General features: G+C 34.4%; 2 protein-coding genes across 13 annotated transcripts in view; one reads left to right on the forward strand and one right to left on the reverse strand.

The window, feature by feature from the left end:
* Nucleotides 1–23,976, reverse strand: part of LOC127847747 (uncharacterized) — an 87,558-nt gene extending 63,582 nt beyond the window's left edge. The window contains exons 1-3 of one of the 5 annotated variants that reach the window (XM_052379869.1): nucleotides 23,273–23,976; nucleotides 19,702–20,693; nucleotides 8,254–9,913 (exon numbers count right to left, since the gene is read on the reverse strand). In XM_052379869.1, coding sequence (XP_052235829.1) covers nucleotides 9,561–9,913; nucleotides 19,702–20,693; nucleotides 23,273–23,586 — 1,659 coding nt within the window. In that variant the 5' untranslated portion in view covers nucleotides 23,587–23,976 and the 3' untranslated portion in view covers nucleotides 8,254–9,560. Of the gene's footprint in view, nucleotides 1–8,253; nucleotides 9,914–16,168; nucleotides 19,261–19,701; nucleotides 20,694–23,272 lie in introns of those variants that run through there. The other 4 variants (XM_052379870.1, XM_052379872.1, XM_052379873.1 and 1 more) reach the window with 4 other exon arrangements.
* LOC127847745 (zinc finger protein 596-like) overlaps nucleotides 1–26,096 on the forward strand; it is a 289,933-nt gene that overhangs the window by 225,651 nt on the left and 38,186 nt on the right. The gene's annotated exons all lie outside the window — the stretch shown is intronic.

The following is a 26,096-nucleotide window of genomic DNA, read 5'->3' on the forward strand; positions in this document are numbered from 1 at the left end:
CTTTAAGCAAATGCATTTATCCTTGTTTTTTTCAAAGCAAAGCTCATATCTTTACACTTGCGATGATCATATTTCATAGGGCAGCCACCAGTGTTACATCTGCAAGGAAATGCCAAACACAAACAAAATCTTCTCGCTATACCATATTAATAGACGGTACTAATTGATATCTTTACACATGTGACCATGTCATTGTATTTCATAGTGCAGCCTTGTATTTCACAGTGCATTACTTGTATTTCACAGCGCAGCCACCAGTGTTACATCTGCTAGGCCGAGTTCACGCAGATCACAGAGTTGTACCGACACCGTGTGATACACAATGAGGCCGCCAGCTCCATGTTCAAATGTAACACGTGCAATCTGACCTTCAGAGAGCCACTTGACATTGAGAAACATCGGCAGCTGCATCTCGATCGCAGGTAGTTTAAACATATACCTTTTAGCTCGATTGCATCGAAAGCTGAAGGCGTATGGAAACACTCTCAACTCCATTTCCTGGGTAGAACTATCACTTGATGTAATTTTGGGAGATCTATTGAAAGTTCCCACAGTGGGAATCGATTCAATGACATTCTTACTGCTAGTCTTACATGATATACATCATGCCATGGCGACCTACTGGACAGTAGGTAATCTCCAGTCCTCTAAAAAACATTACTATATTTATTTACCCAGCTAATCGCCAGTCCACTAAATGCCATAACGTGCTGGTACCATATGAGCCTCGATCTGGGATAACTGGACTTAATGCATATTGGTAAAGTGTTGTACCAGATTTGCCTGTGCAATTTTCACAGGCTAATCTAGGATGACACTTTCCCCTTTAACTAGATTTTTTTCAATAGAGATTTCTTTTTATACAACAAATATTCCATAAAAGCGGAAAGTGTCATCCCTGATGTTCCTGTGCTGACTGCACAGGCTTATCTGAGATGACTTTTTTCGCACATGCATCAAGCCCAGTTTTTTACGAACCGGTCACAAATGTCTAGCTTGAATTTGATTAATTATTGTATCCACTGCCTCTATTTTCTTTTTTTTTAATCCTGTGATACTGTCATACCATCCATCTAATAACCTGGTGCAGGCTTCAGTGCATAAATAAGGTAAATCCTGATTATTTAATTCTTTCAAGCTGAATGTTTTATTGTTGTTAATAGACAGATTGATAATTCTAAATATAGATTATAAATCTAGTTTTTCTAGATAAAGAAAATTTACATGTGTGTGGGATAGAAATTATTGAGCATACTCGCTCTGGGAAAAGGGGGTTTAATGCACTGCATAAAGTTTCATCCCAGATTAGGCTGTGCAGTCCTTAACTGAATTTTTGTCAAGACGATTATCCCTTTAAATAAAAAATACAATACAAGTGATTTTTTTATACCTGATCAGCATTTTTAGAATGCACAGTCTAGTCTGGAACGACACTTTACGCCCATGCATTGAACCCCCTTTTCACAGAACGCAGCTTGTATTATTGTAAAATTACTTTCCAGGGTATACAAATGCAGTATCTGCCAAGACACGTTTTCTGACCTCTACAATACCCGATGTTACCTGAGAATACACGACACGATCGCCACCTACACCTTTGACATGTATCCATTTATGGTAAGGCTTAATGAAATATTGAATAATTGCAAAAGGTTTGGCTAGACTTTGAACGGATACAAAATATTAGGTTGATGTTTAATCAATTGTTCTATTTATCACCCGCCATAGGCAGAGGGATATTGTTTCGGTAATGTCTGTCCGTGACTATTTCCGTCCGTTCGTGCGGCACTTTTGTGTCCGGAGCCATACCTTGGAAGTGCTTTGGCAGATTTCATTAAATATATGGATAAGAGGATGATGCACCTTAATGGCATGGTACACCATCTGTTAATAACAGAGTAATGGCCCATTGTATCTTGAAAAAATGCTTTTTAATATAAGCTTAGAGCTTTATCTCCATAAACACATGAGCCAGAGCCATAAAACTTGCCATAGTTGTTCTCAATCATCTGGGGTGCTTCACGTTCAACACCAATAATCCTAGGGGCTAAGGTCAAGGTCACATATTGAGGTCAAAGGTCACAAATGTGATGATTTTTTTTATTATTTAGTCATTCCTTTGCTATGTATCAAGGGATTCTGTAATAACTGTCCACAATTGTTCTCCATTATCGAGCTGAGTGTCAAATATAAGATCCAGGTTGTTAGGGTCATGGTCAAAGTCACACACAAAGGTCAAAATCACACATTTTGATTAAATATGCCTTGTTTGGTAAGGATTCTACAATAATAAAATGGATTCTCAAGATGTACTGATGTAATTGTTCGCAATTATCAGGCAGTGCAATACCTATGTGTTTTTGACCAAAGTCAAGGTCACACATCAAAGGTCACACATTTGTAGAAATTGTATTATTTGGCCATTATTTTACTATGCATTAGTGGATTCTGTAATAACCTTCCATAATTCTTCTCCATCTTCTTCCTTGCTATGTGTCATATATTAGATTCCTGTCCAAGGTTAAGGTCAAGGTTCATGTCTAGGGTTAAGGTCAATGTAACACAATATACTTTATGCATGGTAATGCGATTCACATCAAGGGTCAAGGTTACACAAATGCTTCATGTAAGGTCGTACGCTAAACCCCTAAATTGACCAGCATTTTTCCAGAATTATGTTTACATCTTTGTACTTAGAAATTACTGGTTAGAGATTTTGTGGTCTGGTAAAATACAAAATGATCGTTTTTATTTTGTGTGTCACAATATACCGTATTTCATGTGAAATATTTTGTGAAATATTTGTTGATTTTGAGTATTGATGTTATCTCAAACCATGCAATTCAATGAATTGTTCTTTAGCCCAGATAAAGATATTTTAACATGACATTCTCACCTCACTTAAATCTGATTTGATGACGACATGAAAAGCAAGTTTAAAATTGTGTTTATATAATGTCAAAATCATGTTAATATTATTAACATCAAACAAATTAGGAATGAAAAACAGTATCGGACATATTAAAGAAATGGCTGATTTGAAGCCATTTTAATGTTGTTTGTTGTTTTGTTTAAAACAAACTGTTTACAGAACGGCTAAACAAATGTGTACATTGTCTGTTCTGTAGTAATAATTATTTCTGTTACATTCCTCTCCTGATGTTTCTGAGGTTTGATTAGTATCACTCGCAGAAGCTTGAGTGTTGGCATGTATGTCAATCAATCTGTAATAAACTTTTCAGAGCTACCGTATATCTCTGAAACTATATAAGAGTTCAAGCACAATAATAATAACCATACTGTTTCTTGAAGACGATTTATAACCTATTGTTGTTTATGTATGATTTAACTTTTCAGGGTTATATTGCAAATACGATACAAGATTTAAAGATGAAATTTAATTGGTGTATAGATATCAATAAGGAGAAGTGCCACACACAATAATTACAACCATAAACTTTCTTAAAGAAGAGTTATTGCCCTTTATTGTATTTGTATGATGTGACTTTTCAGGGCTATATTGCAAGTACGATACAAGATAGACACATGCAACTTCATCGGTGTATAAATACCAATTAGGAGAAAGGCCATGCACAAGAACTATAAACCTAAACTTTCTTAAAAAGTTGTTTACTTATTTTGTCTGTATGATGTAACTTGTCAGGTCTACAAATGTTTCTCAAATATTTTCACATATTCTCTTCTAGTTATGCACACATCCATATACAACATTTATACGGGGGAGGGGGGGGGGGCGATGATATCGATTCAATGAATTTGCTTGTTTGTTTTTATATCTACAGCCTTATTTAAAATGATCTTGTATTCATTTTATTTTCTGTGTACTCAAGGATTTTTGGATATAAATTTATTTTTCAGTTATGACCAAGATGGAGATTGTTGTTGTTTTTCAAATGGCCAAATCTTAAGCTGTACCTAAACTATCTCAGCTATTGTGGTGGGTGATTTTCATTTAATATTACGGGTTTAATAGGGTTAATCGCTTTGGCAATTACTTATTTAGTTAAAAACTAATATAAATTTGTGTAAATAATGATTCCTGTTCCGTGTGAGGCAGTGGGGCTGGAATATGGCGCTCTGTTATCAACCATATTATCAGAACCCAGTTGCAAGTAAAACAATATCACAGCTTGATTTGTTTTGTAATTGTGCTTTATTCGACTTTGTTTTCTCCCTAACCAAAAACGTTGCACTATTTTGTAGTACATGCATGAAAAGCTTTTGAAATGAAAACATGACATGGAATATACATTTTCTTATCAAATGAGCCTCATTCTAGGAAAACTGAGCTGAATGTATGTGTGTAATGATCGTCCCAGATAAGCCAGTGCAGTCTGCAAGGGCTATATAGGATATACACTTTCGGTTTTTATGGAATTTAGTTTAAAGGATATTTCTTCTAAACGAAAATCTAGTGTAGGTGCGGACTGTACCCATGCATAAAGCCCATTTTTTCCAAAATGAGGCTCGGCCGCTCAAATATATTGATTAAAAAGTAATTTCCTTAATTTATAATGCTTGACAGCATGAGTTCTAGATTTTACTGCAGAAAGGACAAGCGGTCAATGTTCTGACGGGCTTCAATGAAAACTGGTGGTCGGTTGAAAGTAACGGTTGGTATGGCTACATGGCAGTAAAACACCTAGCTTGTTTTGTTGCCAAGCAACCGGAATGGCAGGGTTAGGAGTATTTTGGAATTAATGGTAATCTGGTATGGTTATTCATTTATGTATTCGTATGCATGTCCCCTCTACAGGGATATAATCTTACATTGTTCAAACAGCTTCCTGAATGGGCAACACTCTTACGTAGTTGGGGATCCCAGTGAAAGAGCGCTCAACAATACCCCAGGAAACCCGACATTAGTGCTCACATACACTTACTATATGCCTCTACAAAGCAAAGAAATTGCAATGGCTGGAAATTAGGTTTTTTGTCACAAAAACTAATTATAAAGTCATTGCTCATATCAGGTTTACTGGTCTTCTCCTGATGGTATCCATATTTTCCGAACATGGTCATTAAAAACGAAAATTTCTCCACTAGAAATAGTTTTCTGTAGAAACCCTGCTGAGAGTTTATGGCAAACATGTGTAAGTTTGTATAAATTCTTTAATTATTTTAGTGGCTTGCAAATTAACACAGTTTTTCTCCCCTAAATGCCTGAACATGGCCCATTTTTCCCGATCTTCTACTCCAGGGAGCCACATTTCGCTCATTTTTAAAGAACATTTGTCAGGATTTTTTCTACATGTAGGCCATTACCTTTGTTATAAAAAATAATACACTTTGTTTTCAAATTGGACAATTTTACATTTTTCAATTGACTGACCCTATGTAAGTTAATGCTAAAATACCGAACACTGCTGCAATGGTATTACACTGCTCACAAGGTTTCAGGTTTCCTGGGGTGAACACAGCTGATATAAAGCAATTTCTATGCATACTTTCCTAGTTTGATTCTGAATTTAATACTGTCATCAAATTTCAACGTAAACATGTTGTGCTTAATTAGAAATCAACATGTGAACAATGAGTATAGAATCAATCCTCCAATGATCCTTTCTATCGTTCTATTTCATGATTATTTTTTTCACTGCCTATGTTACTTTAAAAAACTAGGATGTCATTGTTGTCAACATTCACGAGCACTGAATTAGTGCTGAAGCTGAAGAAGACTGAACATGTTCGTTTTAACATATCCGTTTGTGAAGCCAGTGTGGCCAGTTTCTTCTTCCCCTCGCTGCCCACCTGTATGATTGTATTTGATCCATACCCACAAACGAGCATTTGCCCAACAGCTGTCACATTACACCCGGTGAACCGATAGATAGATATATAGATAAATAGATAGATAGATAGATAGATAGATAGATATATAGATAGATAGATAGATAGATAGATAGATAGATAGATAGATAGATAGATAGATAGATAGATAGATAGATAGATAGATAGATAGATAGATAGATAGATAGATAGATAGATAGATAGATAGATAGATAGATAGATCATCGCTAGATAGATAGATAGATAGATAGATAGATAGATAGCTAGCTAGATAGATAGCTAGATAGCTAGATAGCTCGCTCGCTCGATGGCTGGCTGGCTGGCTGGCTGGATGGCTGGATGGATGGCTGGCTGGCTGGCTGGCTGGCTGGCTGGCTGGATGGCTGGATGGATGGATGGCTGGCTGGCTGGATGGCTGGCTGGCTGGATGGATGGATGGATGGCTGGCTGGATGGCTGGATGGATGGATGGATGGATGGATGGATGGATGGATGGATGGATGGATGGATGGATGGATGGATGGATGGATGGATGGATGGATGAATGGATGGATGGATGGATGGATGGATGGATGGATGGATGGATGGATGGATCGATGGATGGATCGATGGATGGATAGATAGCTAGATGTTGCAGGGCCGATAATTGAACACGCGATAATCTGATTTGTATTCCTGCCCTCTACCTACTCCTGCAGGCAGTAATCGGGAAATGTAAATATTGATATCAGCACTCAAGTTTAATTTGTTTAACTTAAATGTAGTTCATTGTCACTCCAAACTTAGTAACCAGATACCTTAAATCAATATAAACCAAATCAATATAAACCTCTTTACTAAAATTGGACGGTTAAGCAAACAATTTTCGACCATTTTAAAGTGCGTTCATTATCTGTAAAGACATTATTGAAGTTTAGAATGTTTCATTTCGATTGCAATTTTAAATAGATGAAATTTGATGTACAAAGAACACTTATTATTTAAATATCTTCCTTTACCTTGTTTCAAATGATTAAAAAACATAATTATTAATGAAACCACCACAACAACAACAAAACTGGTTAAATTCATTTTATCTGTGATGACATGCCACGCAAAGGAGACAACACAATTGACTACGGTCCTAACATATACGTTTTATTTTCTCGTCGCTATGCTCCGCACACTTCTCCAAAATGTGTTGACTTGGTAATCGGCCATTTCTCCATTTGTTTTCTGCCAAACACAGGATGAGTCTTGTTAAGTTTGTTTTACAGTTTAAAACAGCTGTCACAGAAACCATTGCGCATTCCTCGCAATAAAACTGAATACGGCAGGCCGAATAAGTTAAGTACAATATCGTATCTGATTCTTTTGCTGCAGGCGAAGACTCCAAATTGGAAGCCATTTTGTTTGCACTTGAAGCAGGAAGTGTTTTTTTTGCTATAGTTATCTTCTCTATGCGCTGCTACCAACAAAGTTATATCTTAGGGTGAAAGGCTTTAAAGAGACAGTTTAACAGTGCTTTTCTCACAGTGAAATAGAAGAGAAATACGTTATAAAAATTATAATCAAAGCGCTGAAGGCACTGTAGGTGTTCGCTGTTGTAAAATGTCGTCCTTGATTAGCTTGTGCGCATTGCACAGGCTAATCTGTATGCACAGGCTAATCTTATTTGACCTGCATTAAGCCCCGTTTTCCCTGAAAGCAGCCAATATGTACAAATTTCATTTATAAACACCAGACTGGCCAATCACGTCTTTACAAGCTGTTAAACACTATAAGTCATATTAACTTTCTGCAGTGTGCCAGTGGTGAACTAAAAAGGAAAATACACTGCGGTTCATTACATTCACATGTATGTTGAGGCACGAACGACAACTCTGCTAGGAGAATGGCATTTGTCGTCTGCTTCAACAGGCAGTGGTTGTCTTTCCATACCGTAGTTAAGGCTTCTAAACACATACTTATTTGCAAAATATGGTCTGTAACATTAGCGTGAGCTAACGCTCACACTAAAAATGACTATCTGGTCTATAAAGCTCCATGCTATATTAAGAAGTTTGTATCCGATTAACTGTGCACAATTTGTACTTTAATCGATATATAATTATGTTTTACCCCGCGTTCACTTAAATATTATGACGTAGACCATTATAGTTCCAAAATCAGACCACAATTCTTGCAGGCTGAATTCATTCTTGCAAAAAGTGCTCTATGAATATGGTATCATTAAATCATAGTATGCACTGAGAAACTGATACAGCTCAACATGGGCTAAACATGTATTTCGTTATAAATATGAAATAATATGTTGCAAATGATTGCGCATTTTAATAGGACTATATATCTTCGATACAACCATATATTCGTGTGATACATTTCTGTCCACAACTCTGCTTTTTGTGTGTAATGGAATAATAATGAAACTCAAAATTCTAAATTACAGCAAGAAATCGAAAGATGGTTGGTTCATACGTTTATTTGTCACCCAATACTAAAACAGTTTAAATATCATGGTATGAATGCACACATAAAACAATCGTCATTCTTTGGAGTTATTATAACATGTATACTACTTGTTGTATTCGCATCTTGCACGGGTTTCGCCTAAGTCATAACTTATATTAGTTTGCCCTGTCAGAAAGTGTAAGGGCTTTAAGCAATAACACTTAATCGGTTATATGAACTCATATAAAATGACAATTTTATTTCCAAAATATTAATTCCTTTTACATGTTATCGTGCACTTTATCGGATTATAAGCAATACACAGTGTACAAACACATGGTCAGCGTGTTTATTCTACGTATGTCTGTCAATAAACCGGGCTACCGCTCTTATAGATTTATAGTAGCCCGGCGGGCGTCAGCTGGAAAATTTCAGTAGCCCGATGAAAAATTTCGGTAGCCCCCGGGCTCCGGGCAATGGATTTGTCGGACACTGTTTGTTATTGTGGTATGGTGAATAATGTAAGTGAGTGGTATATCCTTCATTACGTTTATACTTTCGCAACGTTTTCACAACGTTTGTTATCTGGTAGTCCTAGCAATACACCGTATATGTAGGTTTTAACAGATTTTACTAGATTATTATTATAAACGTTGGGCTAGTTTGACAATAGTAATTAGGACAATAATAGCCATTTAAATAAATGCTAAGATGAGATATATACATGAGCAACATATTTTACATGTTATAATATACAGTTATTAATGGTCGATGTATGCTCGATTTAAACAACAAAATATTGTTTCAAACCAAGATAGTAAAACATCAAGAATCAAACAAAGTATATACATGAACACAAGACTCAAGTTAAGTACGTAAATGAACACATGAATCAACTAAAGTACTCAATTTAAATCAATAAGCAAATAACGTGCTCTTATATAAAAACAATAATAAAGTTCGAAAATAACGATAGGAATGAAAGCATGCAGTCGTATACGTAAATGATTCCGCTAAACAGTTTTAAATAAAAACGACTTCGAATGGATCTCAAATATTTCTGTTTCGAACGTTGACTTATACAATTATATATACATATTTGTATCTTTAATCCTTGCATTAAATGTATTTAAACATCATTTGTATAAATTATTTGTGCAAGTCTTTTGGTTTTCACATGACCATTGGACATTTACATTACAGCAATACATGTTATTAACGAACTACATGTTGTTTTGAATTGTAAATCAACTTAACTATGGTAAGTATCATTAGATGATTTTGTATTTGGTTCTATTTTATGACTTATTTTGTCGCTGCCTATGGCACGTTAAAAACCATGACGTTATCAGTGCTTTCAAATCCCACTATAACTGAATCAGTGATGCAGCTGTAGGTGACTGAACATGGCTTTTTCACTCCGTCCTTCTCAGTAGCAAGTGTGACCAGCTTCTTCTTCCCCTCGCTGTCCACCTGTATAATATTATTTGATCCATAGCCACAAACGAGCAATGTACGATCAGCTGTCACATAAACACCCCGTTGGACTTTAAGGTCAATGTCAGAAAACGTGGAGATAACTGTTCCATCCATGCCCAGTGTTAGGAGTGTGTGTTTGACCATGTTGGTGACGTAGATCTTGTCACCCATGAGGTTTACAGCACATTTGTACACTGAAGACAAAAAAGCATTTTAAGACACTATTTATTTGCAGTTTACGGTTATTTGAAAAATCGGTGAATAATCAAATGTTATTATTCTGGTCACTCGAAGTACATGAGGAAAAGGCAACAAATATTATTGTGTATGGCTATAAGTTGAATAGCACGTTAAGAGCCACGGTATACTGAGCTTATTTTTAGTGCACACAACTAGCATAGAGACTATATAAAATCTAAATGACTTTATATTTCGAAGTGTTCTTTCGCTATCCAACAATTTTTTCAAAGATGTATTGTATCATTATTTCACGTGAGTACAACATTTGATATACATGTAAAAATCTTAAATACACAAATAGTGAAATATAAGAGATCAACTATACATTCGTAATTCACGAGATCGATAAGTTATATTTGTTTTGATAAACCTTTGCATTGTAATTACTATCATTAAAGAGTATGTGTCCACTACCTGTATTTGATCCCGTTGTGTCCTCGTACAGTTTCTTGACTAGTGTTCCAGTCAGAGTGTACTGATATAGAGCTGTAAAAGAAGTTATGTACAGAGCACCCTCATGGTGGGCAGTTCCAACACACGTTTGTGGTAGCTGAAGCTTTCTTCCTTCCTCCAACCTGTTGTTCCTCACAGTTATCATTTATAGACCGTGTGGACCACTAATGGGGTGCACATTAGTTGTAACGACAACCTCACTTGGAGATATCAGACACATGTCATATGAATAGTGAGGCACTATGCAATTGTTCAAACACTGGTATTTTTTGTCTAACAGTTTCACCTTATTATGTTGATGGTCCAGTACAAGCGTCTCGCCAGTAGGACGCCCACAGATTGCATAAATATTGCATGTAGTAAATTCATTGGATATTTTAACGCAATATTCTGACTTTTTCTGAAACGAAATAACCTTATTTGGTGGGCAAACTATCCCCAGACCTGCCAATTTGCATAAATACTTCTCAATGTCGTCACTGGGTGCGAATTGTATACCGTATTCATGTTTCACTTTCGACTCTTTTAGAAATTATTCAGAATTCTTTATCTGCTGTTGACATTTGTCTAAAGCTATAAAAAGAAGTTTACTGCTTTTATTGTAAACTCATTTACCACTTTACTGAGATATTGCATACTTTCTTGAACGCTGTCACACATATTTCTTTCTTTAGTAATATTTATTGTACAGATAGAAATCTATTTCTCAACTTCTTACATTGTTGCTCTCTCTAACCGATCTAATTCTGTATTTATTTTCTATCGCACTGTGTCGATCTCTTTCTTAATTCGCTGGTAGGTCGTCTCAAGCGAGAGAAGATTGCCTTCTGCTATTTCTTTCAGTTTCTTCAACTCATCTTGTATTTTCTGAATGTTTGATGAGAGCTGATGTGCGTCTGCCGTTGAATATTTGTTTATCTCTTCAATAAGGTTGACTTTACTGCATGATCTACGATGCAAATGCATGGATCAGTTGTTAACTAATACATTAAATAAAGTAATGGATACGTGTTCATGATAATTATACTGAGTAGTATATATTACACAAAAAAAAACACCAGCAAACACTAGTTCGACCAACGTACGAATAAGTATTCAAAACACATCATTGATTGTGCTTTTCATTTTTAAAAACAAAATTAAAAGTATCCTGGGTACTATTGGATACACTACACATTTCCCGGGTTACGATTAATATACTTAAAAGTCCCTCGGGGTATGACTTCGTGCATAAAAGCGCATTGTTCCGTACCCGAGTATTCTAAATGGTACCCGGGGTATTTGCAAATGGTACTTGAGCCGACAACGACCAATTAAGCCTCAATACATGTAAACATGTTGTGTTATTGTAACTAACTTATTCGCACTTGAACTTTAAAGTTCGTTACTTTTTAACATTAAATATGATTAGATTTGATAAAATGTGTTTACACTAACATCACTGCTAATTCAGTGTCAACTATATTTTGTCACAAACGTGACTTAATATACCTCCGCAGCGCTTTGTCAAACGCATAGAATGGTATAAACAAACCACCAAACCAACCGACAAATTAACCGACCAAGCGACCGAGTGTCTTAAATACACCCCTATCATATAAAGCAACATATAGAACAACATAAATGGTAAAACAGTTTAATCAATTCGTTAATGTTTTTTTTACACAAATGGACGTTCACGTTCAGTGTTAAATCTGCAAACTCACAACATAGGCAGTTCATAGTGTTGGGCTATTTGTTTCAACTAGCAGTTAAACTTTGATTCACAACTGATGTTAATACTTGACTTGACAAAAATATAGGACTAACTGAAAGTATTTCTTCTGACCGCAACATTTGCATCACGAACTTTCCAACGCATGCATATGAGCAGAAATAACTAGAGCTTGTCAAATAGCGAATAACAAAAATCGTGTGTCATACTTTGCATTTTAGTCATACCACAGCGATGAGTTAACCAACTCACGCCTTTCCTGCGATAGCTGGTCAGATTCTTATGATAGAAACTTTCAACTGCTTTAAAAGAAACAGATGTATCGTAAGAACTTCCGGAAAAATGATTGCATCACCAAATATCAGTCAATTTATTTGGCCCTGCCGGGATCGAACCCGCTTTCTTCAAATGTGAAGTCCTGCGCTCTATCTATTTCGGCCGGCGGTTATCGCGAAATGTAAACATTCATATCAACACTCATCCTTTTAAATTTAAACATGTATGAAGAGCGTGATCACTCAAAGGTAGTATACAGACGCTTTTAATCGATATACACCTCTGGACTTAAATCGGCCGGTTTATGTAAACACATCGAGCAGATATTTTAAACCAAAAGGTGTGCTAAATTATGTTTACAGACATATTTAAAATCGGAACTGTAAATTAAATTAACATGTACTTGTAAAAAAAAACATCGACCTTTATTCCAGAAATACATCCATTTCTCAAGAACCCTTCTTTACAATGTTGCATGTGGATTGAAAACATACTTTTCAGAATAAATCAAAATAAATAAATAAATATTTTTAAATATAGCTTACCTGTGATGGAGTGCCTCGCAAATGTGACAACAAAGTTGGCTATGATCCTCACAGAATAGTTTTATTTTTTCATCGCTATGCTCTCCACACTGCTCCAGTATGGCTAACGTTGACTTGGCAATCGGCCATTTCTCCATTCGTTATCTGCCGAACAAAGAGTGAGAATTAAATAGCTGGTTGTATAGTCTCACAGTAACACTTTGAACACCCTTCACAGTAAAACTGAGCCTCGTTTTTATTGCAAGCATCACAGGAGAAGTCCCATATTGTATGTGATCCTTTTGCTGCAAGCGAAGACCCATTACTGAAAGCCATTGTGTTTTCAGGTGAACCAGGAAGTGTTTGTGTTTGGACACAGTTTTCTCCCCTATGTGTGCTATATTAAGTGTTAACAAAGCAGCTGTTTTGAACTGAAATCAAAGCGATGAATCATCGTATAATATTTATGTATTTGTAATCGTTTCTACAGATATTACGTGTTTTCGATAAGACGCACTAAAGGACTTCGTGCTACAAAAGGGTAGATTTTTCATAAGAAATGCGATGCTTAATAATACTGTTCAACTATTGCATTGCCGCTTTGATAGTTTATTAGTATGTGCATTATTAAGTGTGTGTTTTAAGTGTATAATGCTATTTTGTTATACCTAGTTACGTGACAGAAATTAATATGTATACTTAAGTATGAAGGCAATGTACTTTTGTATAAGTCGGAATAAATTGTATGTCTGTCCGGTCTTAATTGTACTGTACAGCTGTACAGTTTTACATAATGCATAATTATACTCGAAGGCTTTTTAATCCATAAAAAAAACTGAAATATCGTATATATGCCAAAGTAGACCTGTAAGTAACAGAAACCGATTCTTTAGAAGGGTATTTTTAGCTCGGCTGTTTTTGGAGACAACCCGAGGTATTGTCATAGCCAGCTCGTCGTCCGCCGTACGGCGGCCGCCGTGCTAAAACCTTAACATTGGCTCTAAAAACTCTAAAAAAGTGCTTCCACCTACGACTTTGAAACTTCATATGTAGATGCACCTTGATGAGCTCTACTCGCCGCATCTATTTTTGGGTCTCTAGGTCAAAGGTAAAGGTCACTGTGATCTCTAAAAAATATGACAAGCTTTCATATATTCAAAACTGCACCCGCAGCCGAGCGTTGGCATCCGTTATGCGGTGCTCTTGTTTATAAACAATAATTGGTTTAGCCCAAGGGATGTTAACAAGTGTTGTCCACCCATGTCTATGCATATTGATTTCGCCAAGCACACGTGATATGTCGCTAACAAATTTCATGCTCCTTGGTGAAAGGTCAATGTCACAATTCAAGTTCAATTGTAACAGTAATTAATTTTCGTCACCGCTCTTTAACCTTTTAATATGTAAGAGGAAATATTGTCGCTCAATTTATTTCAGACTTAGTTGCATATGTAGTTGCATATATTGTTATTGCAACACTTTCGGAATAACGATTTTAACTATAAGCTTAGTATATATTATTTTTCTGTACAGATATTATGTTCCAGTATTACCAAACAGAATGAAAGAATATGCACTACTTTGACAATATTCTTTACAATATTACTGCGTATTTTGTAATATTTAATTTAATTTAGTTGTAACAAAACTATAACAACTGTTCATTGGAAATGGTTGCCAAATAAGATAATCAATACTGAGTGTCTGAATAAAAGTTAATATGATCTTCAAGTTTACCCAAGCTCAGTTAAGAAAATATTCTATGTGTGGAAATGATGCCTAAAGCACTTTAGCATAACATTACTATCGGAACAATACTCATGACTATTAGCTTAGCATATTTTTTTTTGGAGACATTATTCATCAGAATTACAAAACAGCATGTAAGAATATGCATTCCTTTAAAAATATTCTTGCCAATATAACTGCGATTTTTTAAATAAAATTTAATTCCGTTGTAAACAAAGTATTAAAACTGATTTTTGCAAATGGTAGCTTAATAAGAAAAGAAAATCAATACTGAATGCCTTAATAACAATTAATTTGATCTTTGAGTTGACCAATGCTCAGTGCAGATGTCCTATGTGTTAAGATGATTACTGGGTAACTTTAGCACAACGTATTAAATAATTGAAATACCTCATCAAACATAAGTCTGTGTTATCGAAATAGTGACTGGCATACTTTGAGCAATTTTGCTTAATTCAGATATGTATTACTTAAATGTTTCTGACATAACTACAACACATGTAGTTTAAAATAATTCATTCCTGTATAAATAAGAAATCAATGCTAATGCTTATAGATCTTGATGAACGTATTGCACATCCCCATGTATAGTACACCGGCGTGCTTAGAAAAAGAGGGTTACCTGACTACGATGACATGAATGAAATACTTATCAAACAGTGCTTAACATTGCAATTTATTACTGTGGATGCCCAGCATGGCGTTATAAACAAATATATGGTCATATTACATTAATTAACCCTGTTCAAAATATTGCCAATTGCGAGATACCCATTGTTTTGTTAAATACTGAGTGATAAAGTATTTAATGAAAAACTATAAATTAGTTAATCATAGTAATATCCTGCATATAATAATTTTATGCGTTTACCCAAAATCACAGTTTTGTTGACAGTGAATATTCCGTCAACATGGATATAACTATTATTTGATTTGTTTACAAAGCTGGTTACAACAGTAACAACATAAACACGTGGCTATTGGTGTCCATGCTTTCAAATAAGTTCATTCACTGTGAGGGGTATTATTAAATCGTGCTATCTTAATTAAACAACACAAATTTGTATTGTATAAGACATATTAATCAATTAAAATCAATTTAAAATAATCGTGAATTGCGGAAATAACACTGAAACATACATTAAAATGGAGCGTTTATTATATTACAATCATGGTTAAGAAAGTATTTCAATGCAATATGGTGTAACACTTATCATGGTATTGTAGTAACATCTATGAGAAAAAAAATCAATGTTGTTGCTTGAATTATGTGAGTTTTCCATTTAAAATATCAATGTCATCATATTGGCCCAAAGAGCATTGTTAGAAAACTTATTTGATTACTCAAGTTGTTCTGTGTATCCTATGAATGTCAGGCAACGGAATGCTCATGCATTTTACCCACGTATGCGCATCTATTTAACATTTTATTACCGGTGATATGTTATATATTTAAGGAGGAAGATATTCGCAATGACATCTAACGCAAAATCCATCTTTTAATTATAACTTTAATTTCTAAAAGTACATTCCCTGCTGTACATAAGAGTGTTCATGTTTATTACCATATTGTTAACAGTTGTTAGTAATGTACATGAAAGTTGAAGCAAATTATTAACGGTTGTTAATAATGTGAATAAAATTAAAGTAAATTGTTAACAATTATTTTTAATCTAAATAAAAGTTGAAGCAAATTCATACGTTTTGCACATTTTATAATCTACCATTGTAAAACTTTTTACTTAGGGCATGTTACTCTTGATCTTGAAAATATGCTGCACTTTTAACAACGTTATGGATTCATGCCCTGGTTTAATTAAATACATGACTGGCGACTTTATTAAGATTTTTTAAGTGGCCAGAGAACAGACAAACATGTCTACATTACATGGTATTTTGATATATGTAATACAAACCCCATCTGGACCCCATTGGATATAAGCTTTCGAGCTTTCATGGGTAATCCGAGATTTGTAAACTATAATGTATAAGTTATTTCATTTTGCATACTAAGTTCCACTAAAGCTGTGAATTTGTTTCTATAATATATCAAATTACTAGTCTGTGCTGAAAATCTGTGATAACAAATATATGTGACATGTTTAACTGTGATAATCAAGCAATATTGTATATACCAATAGAGTATCATTAAATCATATTTTAAGTGTGAGACAGTTGCTGACCTGTTCCCTTCAAATCTAATTTGAGGTGATACACTTTCTGAAGACTTTTTTTTATCTTATCGCACTTTTGCGTTCATTTTGATTGCACAATCTAATTTCATGTTATTTTATGACAGCTTTTATACCATAGGTTAAGATCAGAAGCAATCTCAAAATACTTTTAATTTCACAAATACTTTTAGTTTAAATTGTTATGTAAATTTGAATGATGACTTGTATATTGTGTGTTTTAAACCTGAATAAAAATCAAATAAACTCATCAGATAAATATTAGCAAAATAACAATTAATTTCGGTCTGCAAAATATACATACTTAATTCAACTACCGTATTTCTTGTCAAGTCGTCAGATTGCAAATAATGAAATTTTAAATAAGCATACATAAAAAATAACAAAATACAATTCGTTGCAGACAACAATCTATGCAGCAAAGTATAAAAAAAACTTCCAACATTAATAAAATGTGACATAAATGCTAATTGCAGGAAGAAATACATGAGCAACGGATTTCTGTACAAGTAATAATATAAGTTAATGTACCCTTCTCTATGGCTAAGTGTGGGCAGCTTTAGTCTGTCATTGTTGTCCAATGCTTGTGTCGCATGTACACCATATGGGTCTTATATAATAATCATAATACCACATTAATATAGCGCCCTTTTCATACAGTATTATGCGTTCAAAGGCGCTCATGTGTCAGTAAAGATTGAGAGTTCTGCTCCATTCATTGTCAGTGCGAGGAGTTTGTGTTTGCGCTTGTTGAAGCGGAACTACCTAACACTATGTACAAATCCTCCCTATATAGCTGTTACATATAGTTTCGTCGAATTCGGATGGTCTAAGGTATATTGCGATGAAACAAATGGAAATATGGGCATCGAGTAGTAAAGGAATGATTATCGTGCAAATTCTTTTATTAGTTGCTCAATTCCATTAAAATAAAAATTTAGATGAATGGACAAAGCGGCGACTGTTTGCTATCGTCTTCCTTTTGAGGAAGATTAAACATATCCGCAATGACATGGTGTATGGATAGTGTTTATTTATTATAATTTGTTAAATACACGTTATTTTCAAATGCTATACTCGCTTACTAAATTGTCTTGTTCAGTCTTCAAAATGCATACCACTTATATGGTATCAGGTAACTATGAGTGATAAATGCATATTATACAAATGAAGGTTGACGTTGTGGTTACATCTCGTACGCGAATTCAATTCAAAATACACAGCGGAAAGTAATACTTTTAACACCATTGTGGTTTTAACCATATTAAAATAGTAGCTACTTGCAAACATTGATATATATTAAATAAATTCAAATTGTCTGATGATATACATGAGTTACACATTTTAAATGTAATAATATGCAGTCATAAATACTCGATGTATTCTGCATTTTTTGTTTCAAAACAATTAAGTAAATAAAAACGAGATTCAAATAAAGGGCGCACGTCAATGAAAACACGAATCAAATTAAGTATATTCATAAAAACAAGACTTTAATAAAGTACGTTAATATAAACAAGAATCAAATAAATAAAAAATATTGTCGACTCAAGTACGAAAATGGAAACAAGAATCAAATAAAGTACGAAACTATAAATAAGACTCAAATAAAGTACGTAAATGAAAACAAGAATCGCAATATCTTAAAAAAATATAAGTAAATATTGGTATGCAGCCGTGTACTAAATCGTTTGCATGCTGCTTAACATTTTGAAATACAAACGGCATTGTTAAGTAAACTTTCGAATCTCTTTTTTGAAATTTCCATTTATCAACGTTCACGTATGCAAAATACTATTTATGTGTTTAATAGTATTTTGTGCGCTACATGTACGCACAATAACTTGCAAATATTAGTTTGGCAATTTATGTATTTACACTCGTCGTTAGTGTGTTATGTTAAGCATATTTACATCACGTAATACTACGTTGTAAACGAAATGCATGTGCAGAATTGCAAATCAACATGTGAACATTAAGTACAGAATCAATCCTAAGATGATACTTTCTATCGTTCTTTTTTATGATTTGTTTTGTCGCTGCCTATATAACTTTAAAAACTATGATGTCATTGTTTGCAACACCTACGAGCACTGAATCATTGCTGCAACTGTAGAAGACTGAACATGGACATTTAACCCCATCTTTCTCAGTAGCCAGTGTGGCAAGCTTCTTCTTCCCCTCGCTGTTCACATGTATAATTGTGTTGGATCCATAGCCACAAACGAGCACTTGCCCACCAGCTGTCACATGAACACCCAGTGGGACTTTTAGATCATTGTCAGAAAAGGTGGAGATAACTTTTCCATCCATGGCCAGTGTGAGAAGTGTGTGTTTCTCCCTGTTGGTGACGTAGATCTGGTCACCCATGAAGTTTACAGCACATTTGTACACTGCAGAAAAAAAAGCATTATACGACAATATTTATATGCAATTATTCGGGAATCGGTTAATGATCATATGTAAGATTTTCGTCACTCGATTTACATGAGGAAAAGGGACCTAAGAACATTTTGTATGGCTATAATTTGAATAGCACGTTTAGCGCCATGGCAGACCGTGCTTATTTAAGTGGAAACAGTTACATAGATACTATTAATAATCTAAATGACCTTATATTTGAAAGCATATTTTCGCTTTCCAACCTTTTTTTCAAAGATTTATTGTTTCGCTATTTCATTGAGTACACAATTTGGTATATATGTAAACATCTAAACAAATTGTGAAACTTGTGATTAAATATAGATTCGTGATTCACGAGATCGATTAGTAATTTTTGTTTCTTTAGACATTTGTATTGTTATTACTATAATGAAAGAGTATGTGTCCACTACCTGTATGAGAACTCGTTGTGTCCTCGAACAGTTTCTTTACTATTGTTCCAGTCAGAGTGTACTGATACAGAGCATTACCGGAAGTTACGTACAGATCACCCTCATGGTGGGCAACACCAACACACCTATGTGGCAGCTTAAGCTTCCATCCTTTCTCCAACCTGTCATTCCCGACAGTTATCACCTGAAGAACGTGTAAACCGCCAATACCGCTTGCCTCATTTGTTGTAACAACCACCTCACGTGCAGATATCAGACACATGTCATATGAAAATTTAAGAACCTCGCAATTACTCAAACACTGATATTTCTTGTCTAAAAGTTTCACTCTATTATTAGTATAGTCCAGTACAAGTGTCTCGCCAGTAGGAAGCTCACAGATTGCATATGTAGAGCATGTAGACACATCAGTTGACATTTTAACGCTATATTCTGACTTTTTATGCAGCGAAATAACACCATTCGGCTGGCAAACTCTCCCCAGTCCTGCACAGTTGAATAAATACCTCTCAATGTCGTTACTGGGTACAAATTCCATACCATATTCATGTGTTAATTTCGACTCTTTTAGAAATAACTCAGAGTCCTTTATCTGTTTTTGACTTTTTTCTAAAGCTATAAAAAGAAGTTTACTACTCTTGTTGCAAACTTCATTTGCCACTTTACTGAGACATTGCAGACTTTCATGAATGCTATCTAACTTATCTCTTTCTTTAGTAAGAGATATCTTAGATTTAGCAATCAATTTTTCCACTTCTTGCATTGTTGCTGTCTCTAGCCGATCTAACTCTTTATTTATTTTCTGTCTCACTGTGTCGATCTCTTCCTTAAGTTGCTGGTATTTCATCTCAAGCGACAGAAGATTGCCTTCTGCTTTGTTTTTCAGGTTCTTCAATTCTTCTTGTATTTTCTGAATGTTTGATGACAGATCATGGACGTCTGCAATTGAATATTTGTTTGCCTCCTCTATAAGGCTGACTTTACTGCATGATCTACAATGAACAACTTTGTATGTACCTTTATTCTGCGCTATTATAAAGCTCATGCTATCTACGCTAAGAAAAGTTCATTTAAAATATATAGAGAATACTAGGCTAGCGTTGAATACAGAGAAGTTTATGTTGCGAGGCTTAGAACGCCGGGAGCACGAGCCTTGGCGAGCGCTTTCGGTGTTCGAGCCGAGCAACATAAACTTCTCTGTATTCAACGCTAATTCTATTTATCCCATTTGATTTTTTTCAACGTGACATTTAACATAAATAGATCTAATAACCTTAACAATAATTTTAATTAAGTTTTAAAAGCGATTAAAATCTAACGAATGTAACCATGCGTAGTTATATACATGTATTTGTTTTGGTACGCAAAATAAACTTTCAAAATTCACACACAAACTTTAAAACAAGTAAAAATATCACCATATGCCTCCATTCAATTTTACGCAGTATCCGAGTTGTAACATATTACGACCGCAAAAAGAAGATTTTACATTACTATAATTCATTTTATTTTCGAAAGAAAATGATCAAAATCCAATATGACGGCGATTGCTTCCTTACAAAACGATGTCGATGTCAACATACATGTACACCGTCGACGACCATGACAATTTCGACGAGTAAACAGACAATTGCAGCGAGTTACACTTTATTTGACCTAATATACAGAGCAATACGTTTTCCGACTTCGGACGACGAATTTAAGTACGCGCAGAACGTGTTTTTTTTATAATGTTATGGGTATGCCGTGTGTGATCAGATGCATCAATGGCATCCATGTTAAAATCATTTTCCCGAGAACAGGGAACGACAAAAGTACAAAAAAGCAAAACACGTTCGAACTAGTATCTTACCTTTAATTATCCTTTAAAATCCATCTAATAATACATTTGACTCAATAATTGACGATTTTGCATCTAGGGTCTTTAATAATTATTTTAGCATAGTTGAATAAAGACCCTTATGCCATCATATCACTATATTCAAATGAGTTTACGAACTCAATAAACTTTCTTCTTCGTTACACGCTACGTCATGTACTCTTCATTTTTGCTGTTAAAATGAACCGGAGCAGTTTATCAAATAATAGCCGTTGGTAAACTCGGTTGCATTTGCAGATTTCTGCATACAAACATAATTATGTTTAAACTTGCACACTTTTTATTTGTCTATGGTAAATGCGCTTAGTGTACAAGAAAATAATTTAATATATAAATACACAAAGAATGAAAACATTCCATTACACAACAAATAAATAAGTGGATAATACCCGTGTACAAAATGGGACGTTCCGAATTCCAGTGTGGTGCTATTTTTACCATCTTATACTTTACACAGCTCTATGCCTAACTTGAATTAAATCGGAAAGCAAATATTGCAGATTATTTATGAATTGTGCGATATTTGTATGGCTTGTTGTACATTCTTAAATCTCAAAAGTATATGCATGGGTTATAAACAATGCACATTACACGAAATAAGGAAACTGTGATAAATTGACAATTCAAATATGTCAATATACAGTACATGTACATGTGAAATAAGTTGCGTTTATAATAAATCGTCAACTTTTTTTTTGGGGGGGGGGGGGGAAATGATGCAATTAGTGTCATTTTCAGCTGATTCATCATTATACGGATGGCGAAAAATTATGTCATATGACTAGATTTAAAGATTGAAGGTCGTATAATTTTGAAACTAAAGTTTTCTCGACTTTATTTCTTATGAAAAATCATTCGGTGGTAAAGTAAAAAATAGTCCGTGCACGCTACAGGTATATCCCACAGTGTTGAATACAGGCTAGTATATTTCATAAGGTGCTATACCGTCAATGTCGCGTTGAAAATGGGATAAAATCATTTAACATAAATAAATGTAATGTTGGTCACATGGAATAAATTATCTTAAAAAGTGCCTATCATTAAACTTGTTTTGTTGGTTTGTTTGAATTTTTCACCGTTTGTTGAACAGTATTCCGTTCATATCATGGCGGTCGGTTACCAACTGACACTTTTCGTGGGGTAGCTTAAACTGCGCTAAGTACACATATTTATGCCAGTTACTGACAATGGCCTGACTTAACTAGAAGAAGGGGAAATGGTCTTAGAGAGGATTGCATGACCAATCACTACACAAGTTATGTAGCCGGGCCGAAAATTGCGATCCTCAGATTTGTAGTCCTGCACTCTACCAACTACTGCCGGAAGTTATCGGGAAATGTAAGTACTGATATCAACAATCAACCTTAAACAGTTAAGCATGTATGTAGTACATTGTCACTCCAAATGTTATATCTGATACTTTAAATCAATGTAAACCTCTCGACTAAAATGTGAAGGTTTAAGTAAACAAATGCGGCAGAGATTTTAAACCATACTGTGCGCTTAATTATATGTACATACATAATTATTTAAATTCGGAATTTATTATAAACATTTCACTTGTAAAATATACCAAAATAGATTAACGAAGAGCACGCATTTCTCAAGAACCATTTTTTGCGCTGTTCCGTTTGGTTAAAAAACATAATTATTAGAGTAAATCACAACAACAAATATTTTTTTTAAACTTACCTGTGATGAAGTGCCACGCAAATGTGACAACAAAGTTGACTATGGTCATCACAGAACAGTTTTATTTTCTCGTCGATATGCTCTTCACACTGCTCCAGACTGTCTAAAGTTGACTTGGCAAGCGGCCATTTATCCATTTGTTCTCTGCCAAACACAGTGTGGGTCTTGTAAAGTTGATTGTGCAGTTTTACACAGCTGTCGCAGAAACCCTTGCAGCATTCCTCACAATGACACTGTGCCTCTAGCTCCTGGCAAGCCGAACAAGTGAAGTCCCATATCGTATCTGATCCTTTTGCTGCGAGAGAAGACTCCATGTTGTACGCAATTTTGTTTACAGGTAAAGAAGGAAGTGTTTTTGTTTGTAGCTATTCATAAGGGAGATCATCCTTTATGTATAGCTACAACACAGTTCTCTCTTATTTTATCATACTTCAAAGAGACAGTTTCACTTTTTTTTCTGTAAGCAATACATTAAATGAAGCTTCATACTTAATTAAAGGTTTATATAACATCGGTAGTTCAAAGTTTGTATTTTCACTTATATTTACTTTCTGTGTTTGTTTGCTTTTCAAACCTGAAAGATATTCCCTAGTTATTTCACGTTGATCCCATATCTTGTGTAGGTGCGTGCGCAATTTTGCAAATTAGTTTAAAATTTTCAATCATAAGCAAATCTTCGGAATGACAGCCGTTTACGTGATAACATTTACATCAACAGCGACAACCATAAGATAAATAATGAAAGTTAAGATTGCAATTTTACTATGGATGAAATTTGTTAAACGTTTATCAATATCTCAAAGTATTAAGACAGAGTGTTCGCATGAAAGATTTCTTCGTTGATACTTAAGATTTATATCGCCGTACTTAACGAACATTTTCAACCATATTTCGGATTCTGTTATTTAACCGGAAGTGTAACATAAGTTCATATTTTTCCCATTTACAAGAAAGGTGACAAATCAAATCTCTTGAATTATCTAGACATTTACACTATAAAAATCATTGCTAGAATATGTTTACTAGCTTTAAGATATATACTTAATAATGATGCGAAAACTATACAATTGTAAATGATGATTTACCGCTATATGCTTTTAGAAGTAATCCAAGAACAATTGACTGATTATTATATTGAATTCAACATGACATTCGACACGGATTAACACAATTCATTATGGACTACACTTTTTCAGTCTCAAATAATAACGGCACAATTCAAGTGTTCCTTTACATGTTATAATGTTGTGAATATAGTGCAATACAGTTAATGACAAGTCACCTCAATGGTCAACGAAATATCGGGGGCCGAAGACTCGCGTTACCTATCATTTGGTCCTCTTGCATTATCCTTATTTTTTCCAGAGCAATACTATGAATACACCATACCTTTATAAGAAATGAAAGCATGGACTTCAAACGTAGATCATAATACATGTATTATATAGACAGCAATTTATCATAATAACAACAGTTGTTGCAGACCGTACAGTGATGCAATACGAAAAACACATTCTCACACATATCATAACTGTCTACAAGAAGTATATGTTATTACCAATAAGAATATGCTGCCCAAAATACAAATGTATTGTGGCATGAAGGTCTTTGTTGCGCATAGTTACTGTCTGCTCTAACACATCATACAAATATTAAATGAGCGAATGTGTGTTATTGTATGTACTGAAAGAGTTTGTGTTTGTACATGTAAGAATGTGTGTTCCATATTTATCAGTGTACTGTCTGCATTAACTGTGATTATTATTATTATAAAGTGCTGCCCATATTGTAAATGTATTATGGCGCACGCTTTGAAGTCCACAACAATTTTGATTGTTTTTAACATGAACGCAGGACGAACTGTCTAACACTTTTAGGCTCTTTCGGAAAGGGCTGAACGTAACTCGATATAATATGAGACATTAACAGTATAATAAAAAGATACGGGTCAATCATTTAACTCGCATCCGAAACAGACACAACTGTTATTGCCATAATGGTTTTTACTATTTGCATGCATAAAGGTTAGTGACAGGTTTATATTGGCGATATGCTGCCTGTACCAAGATACAAATTATTACGATTGTTTTTTAAGTTTAGGTGCAAAACAGAAAAGTAAGTAGGAACTAACGTGTAAAATATTATAGATCGATTAACAACATTGTCAATTTGGAAAAATCATCAGAGGGAAAGAAAGTTATACTATATATGTAATGTAGTGCGCATATCAAAATATTAAATATTACAGATACTCAACAAAATGAATGGCATACTTTTAACGAAAGAAATAATCGTTCAAAGTTCTAAGAGAAGAACACTATTTCACAACGTTTTATTCGTTTTATTGTTGCATGTAATTCAATGGTCAATCTCCGCTAAATTTAGCATAGCAATGCGTCTATTTCAAATAAAAATGCACGTATTTACCACTATGTCAACTATGTATTTGTCAACTTTAAGACTTTAAGGTAGAGCTATTTGGTGCACCTCGTGTGCATACATATTAACTAGTATGCAGTGCAGTTCAGTATTAAATTTCCTTCAAAACTGAAAACCAAGTTTGTCAGACGGAAGTAATGACGTTGTTCATACGATTGTTATAAAGCGGTAAATAAAGGACATCCTGATTAAAAACAGCTAAAATACTTTTTATATATTGATATAATTGATAATATAGTACACATCGGTTGACCTGCGAAAGAGAATCACAGCGTTGACGTTGATGATGATAATTATTAAATTGCATCGTGAATAAAAGAATATGTAAATCAGTATGAAAAATGAAAGAAAGTAAGGTTCTATTTAATGTGTATTGAATAATGAT

This window comes from Dreissena polymorpha, chromosome 10, assembly GCF_020536995.1.
Source record: "Dreissena polymorpha isolate Duluth1 chromosome 10, UMN_Dpol_1.0, whole genome shotgun sequence".
Taxonomy (NCBI): domain Eukaryota; kingdom Metazoa; phylum Mollusca; class Bivalvia; order Myida; family Dreissenidae; genus Dreissena; species Dreissena polymorpha.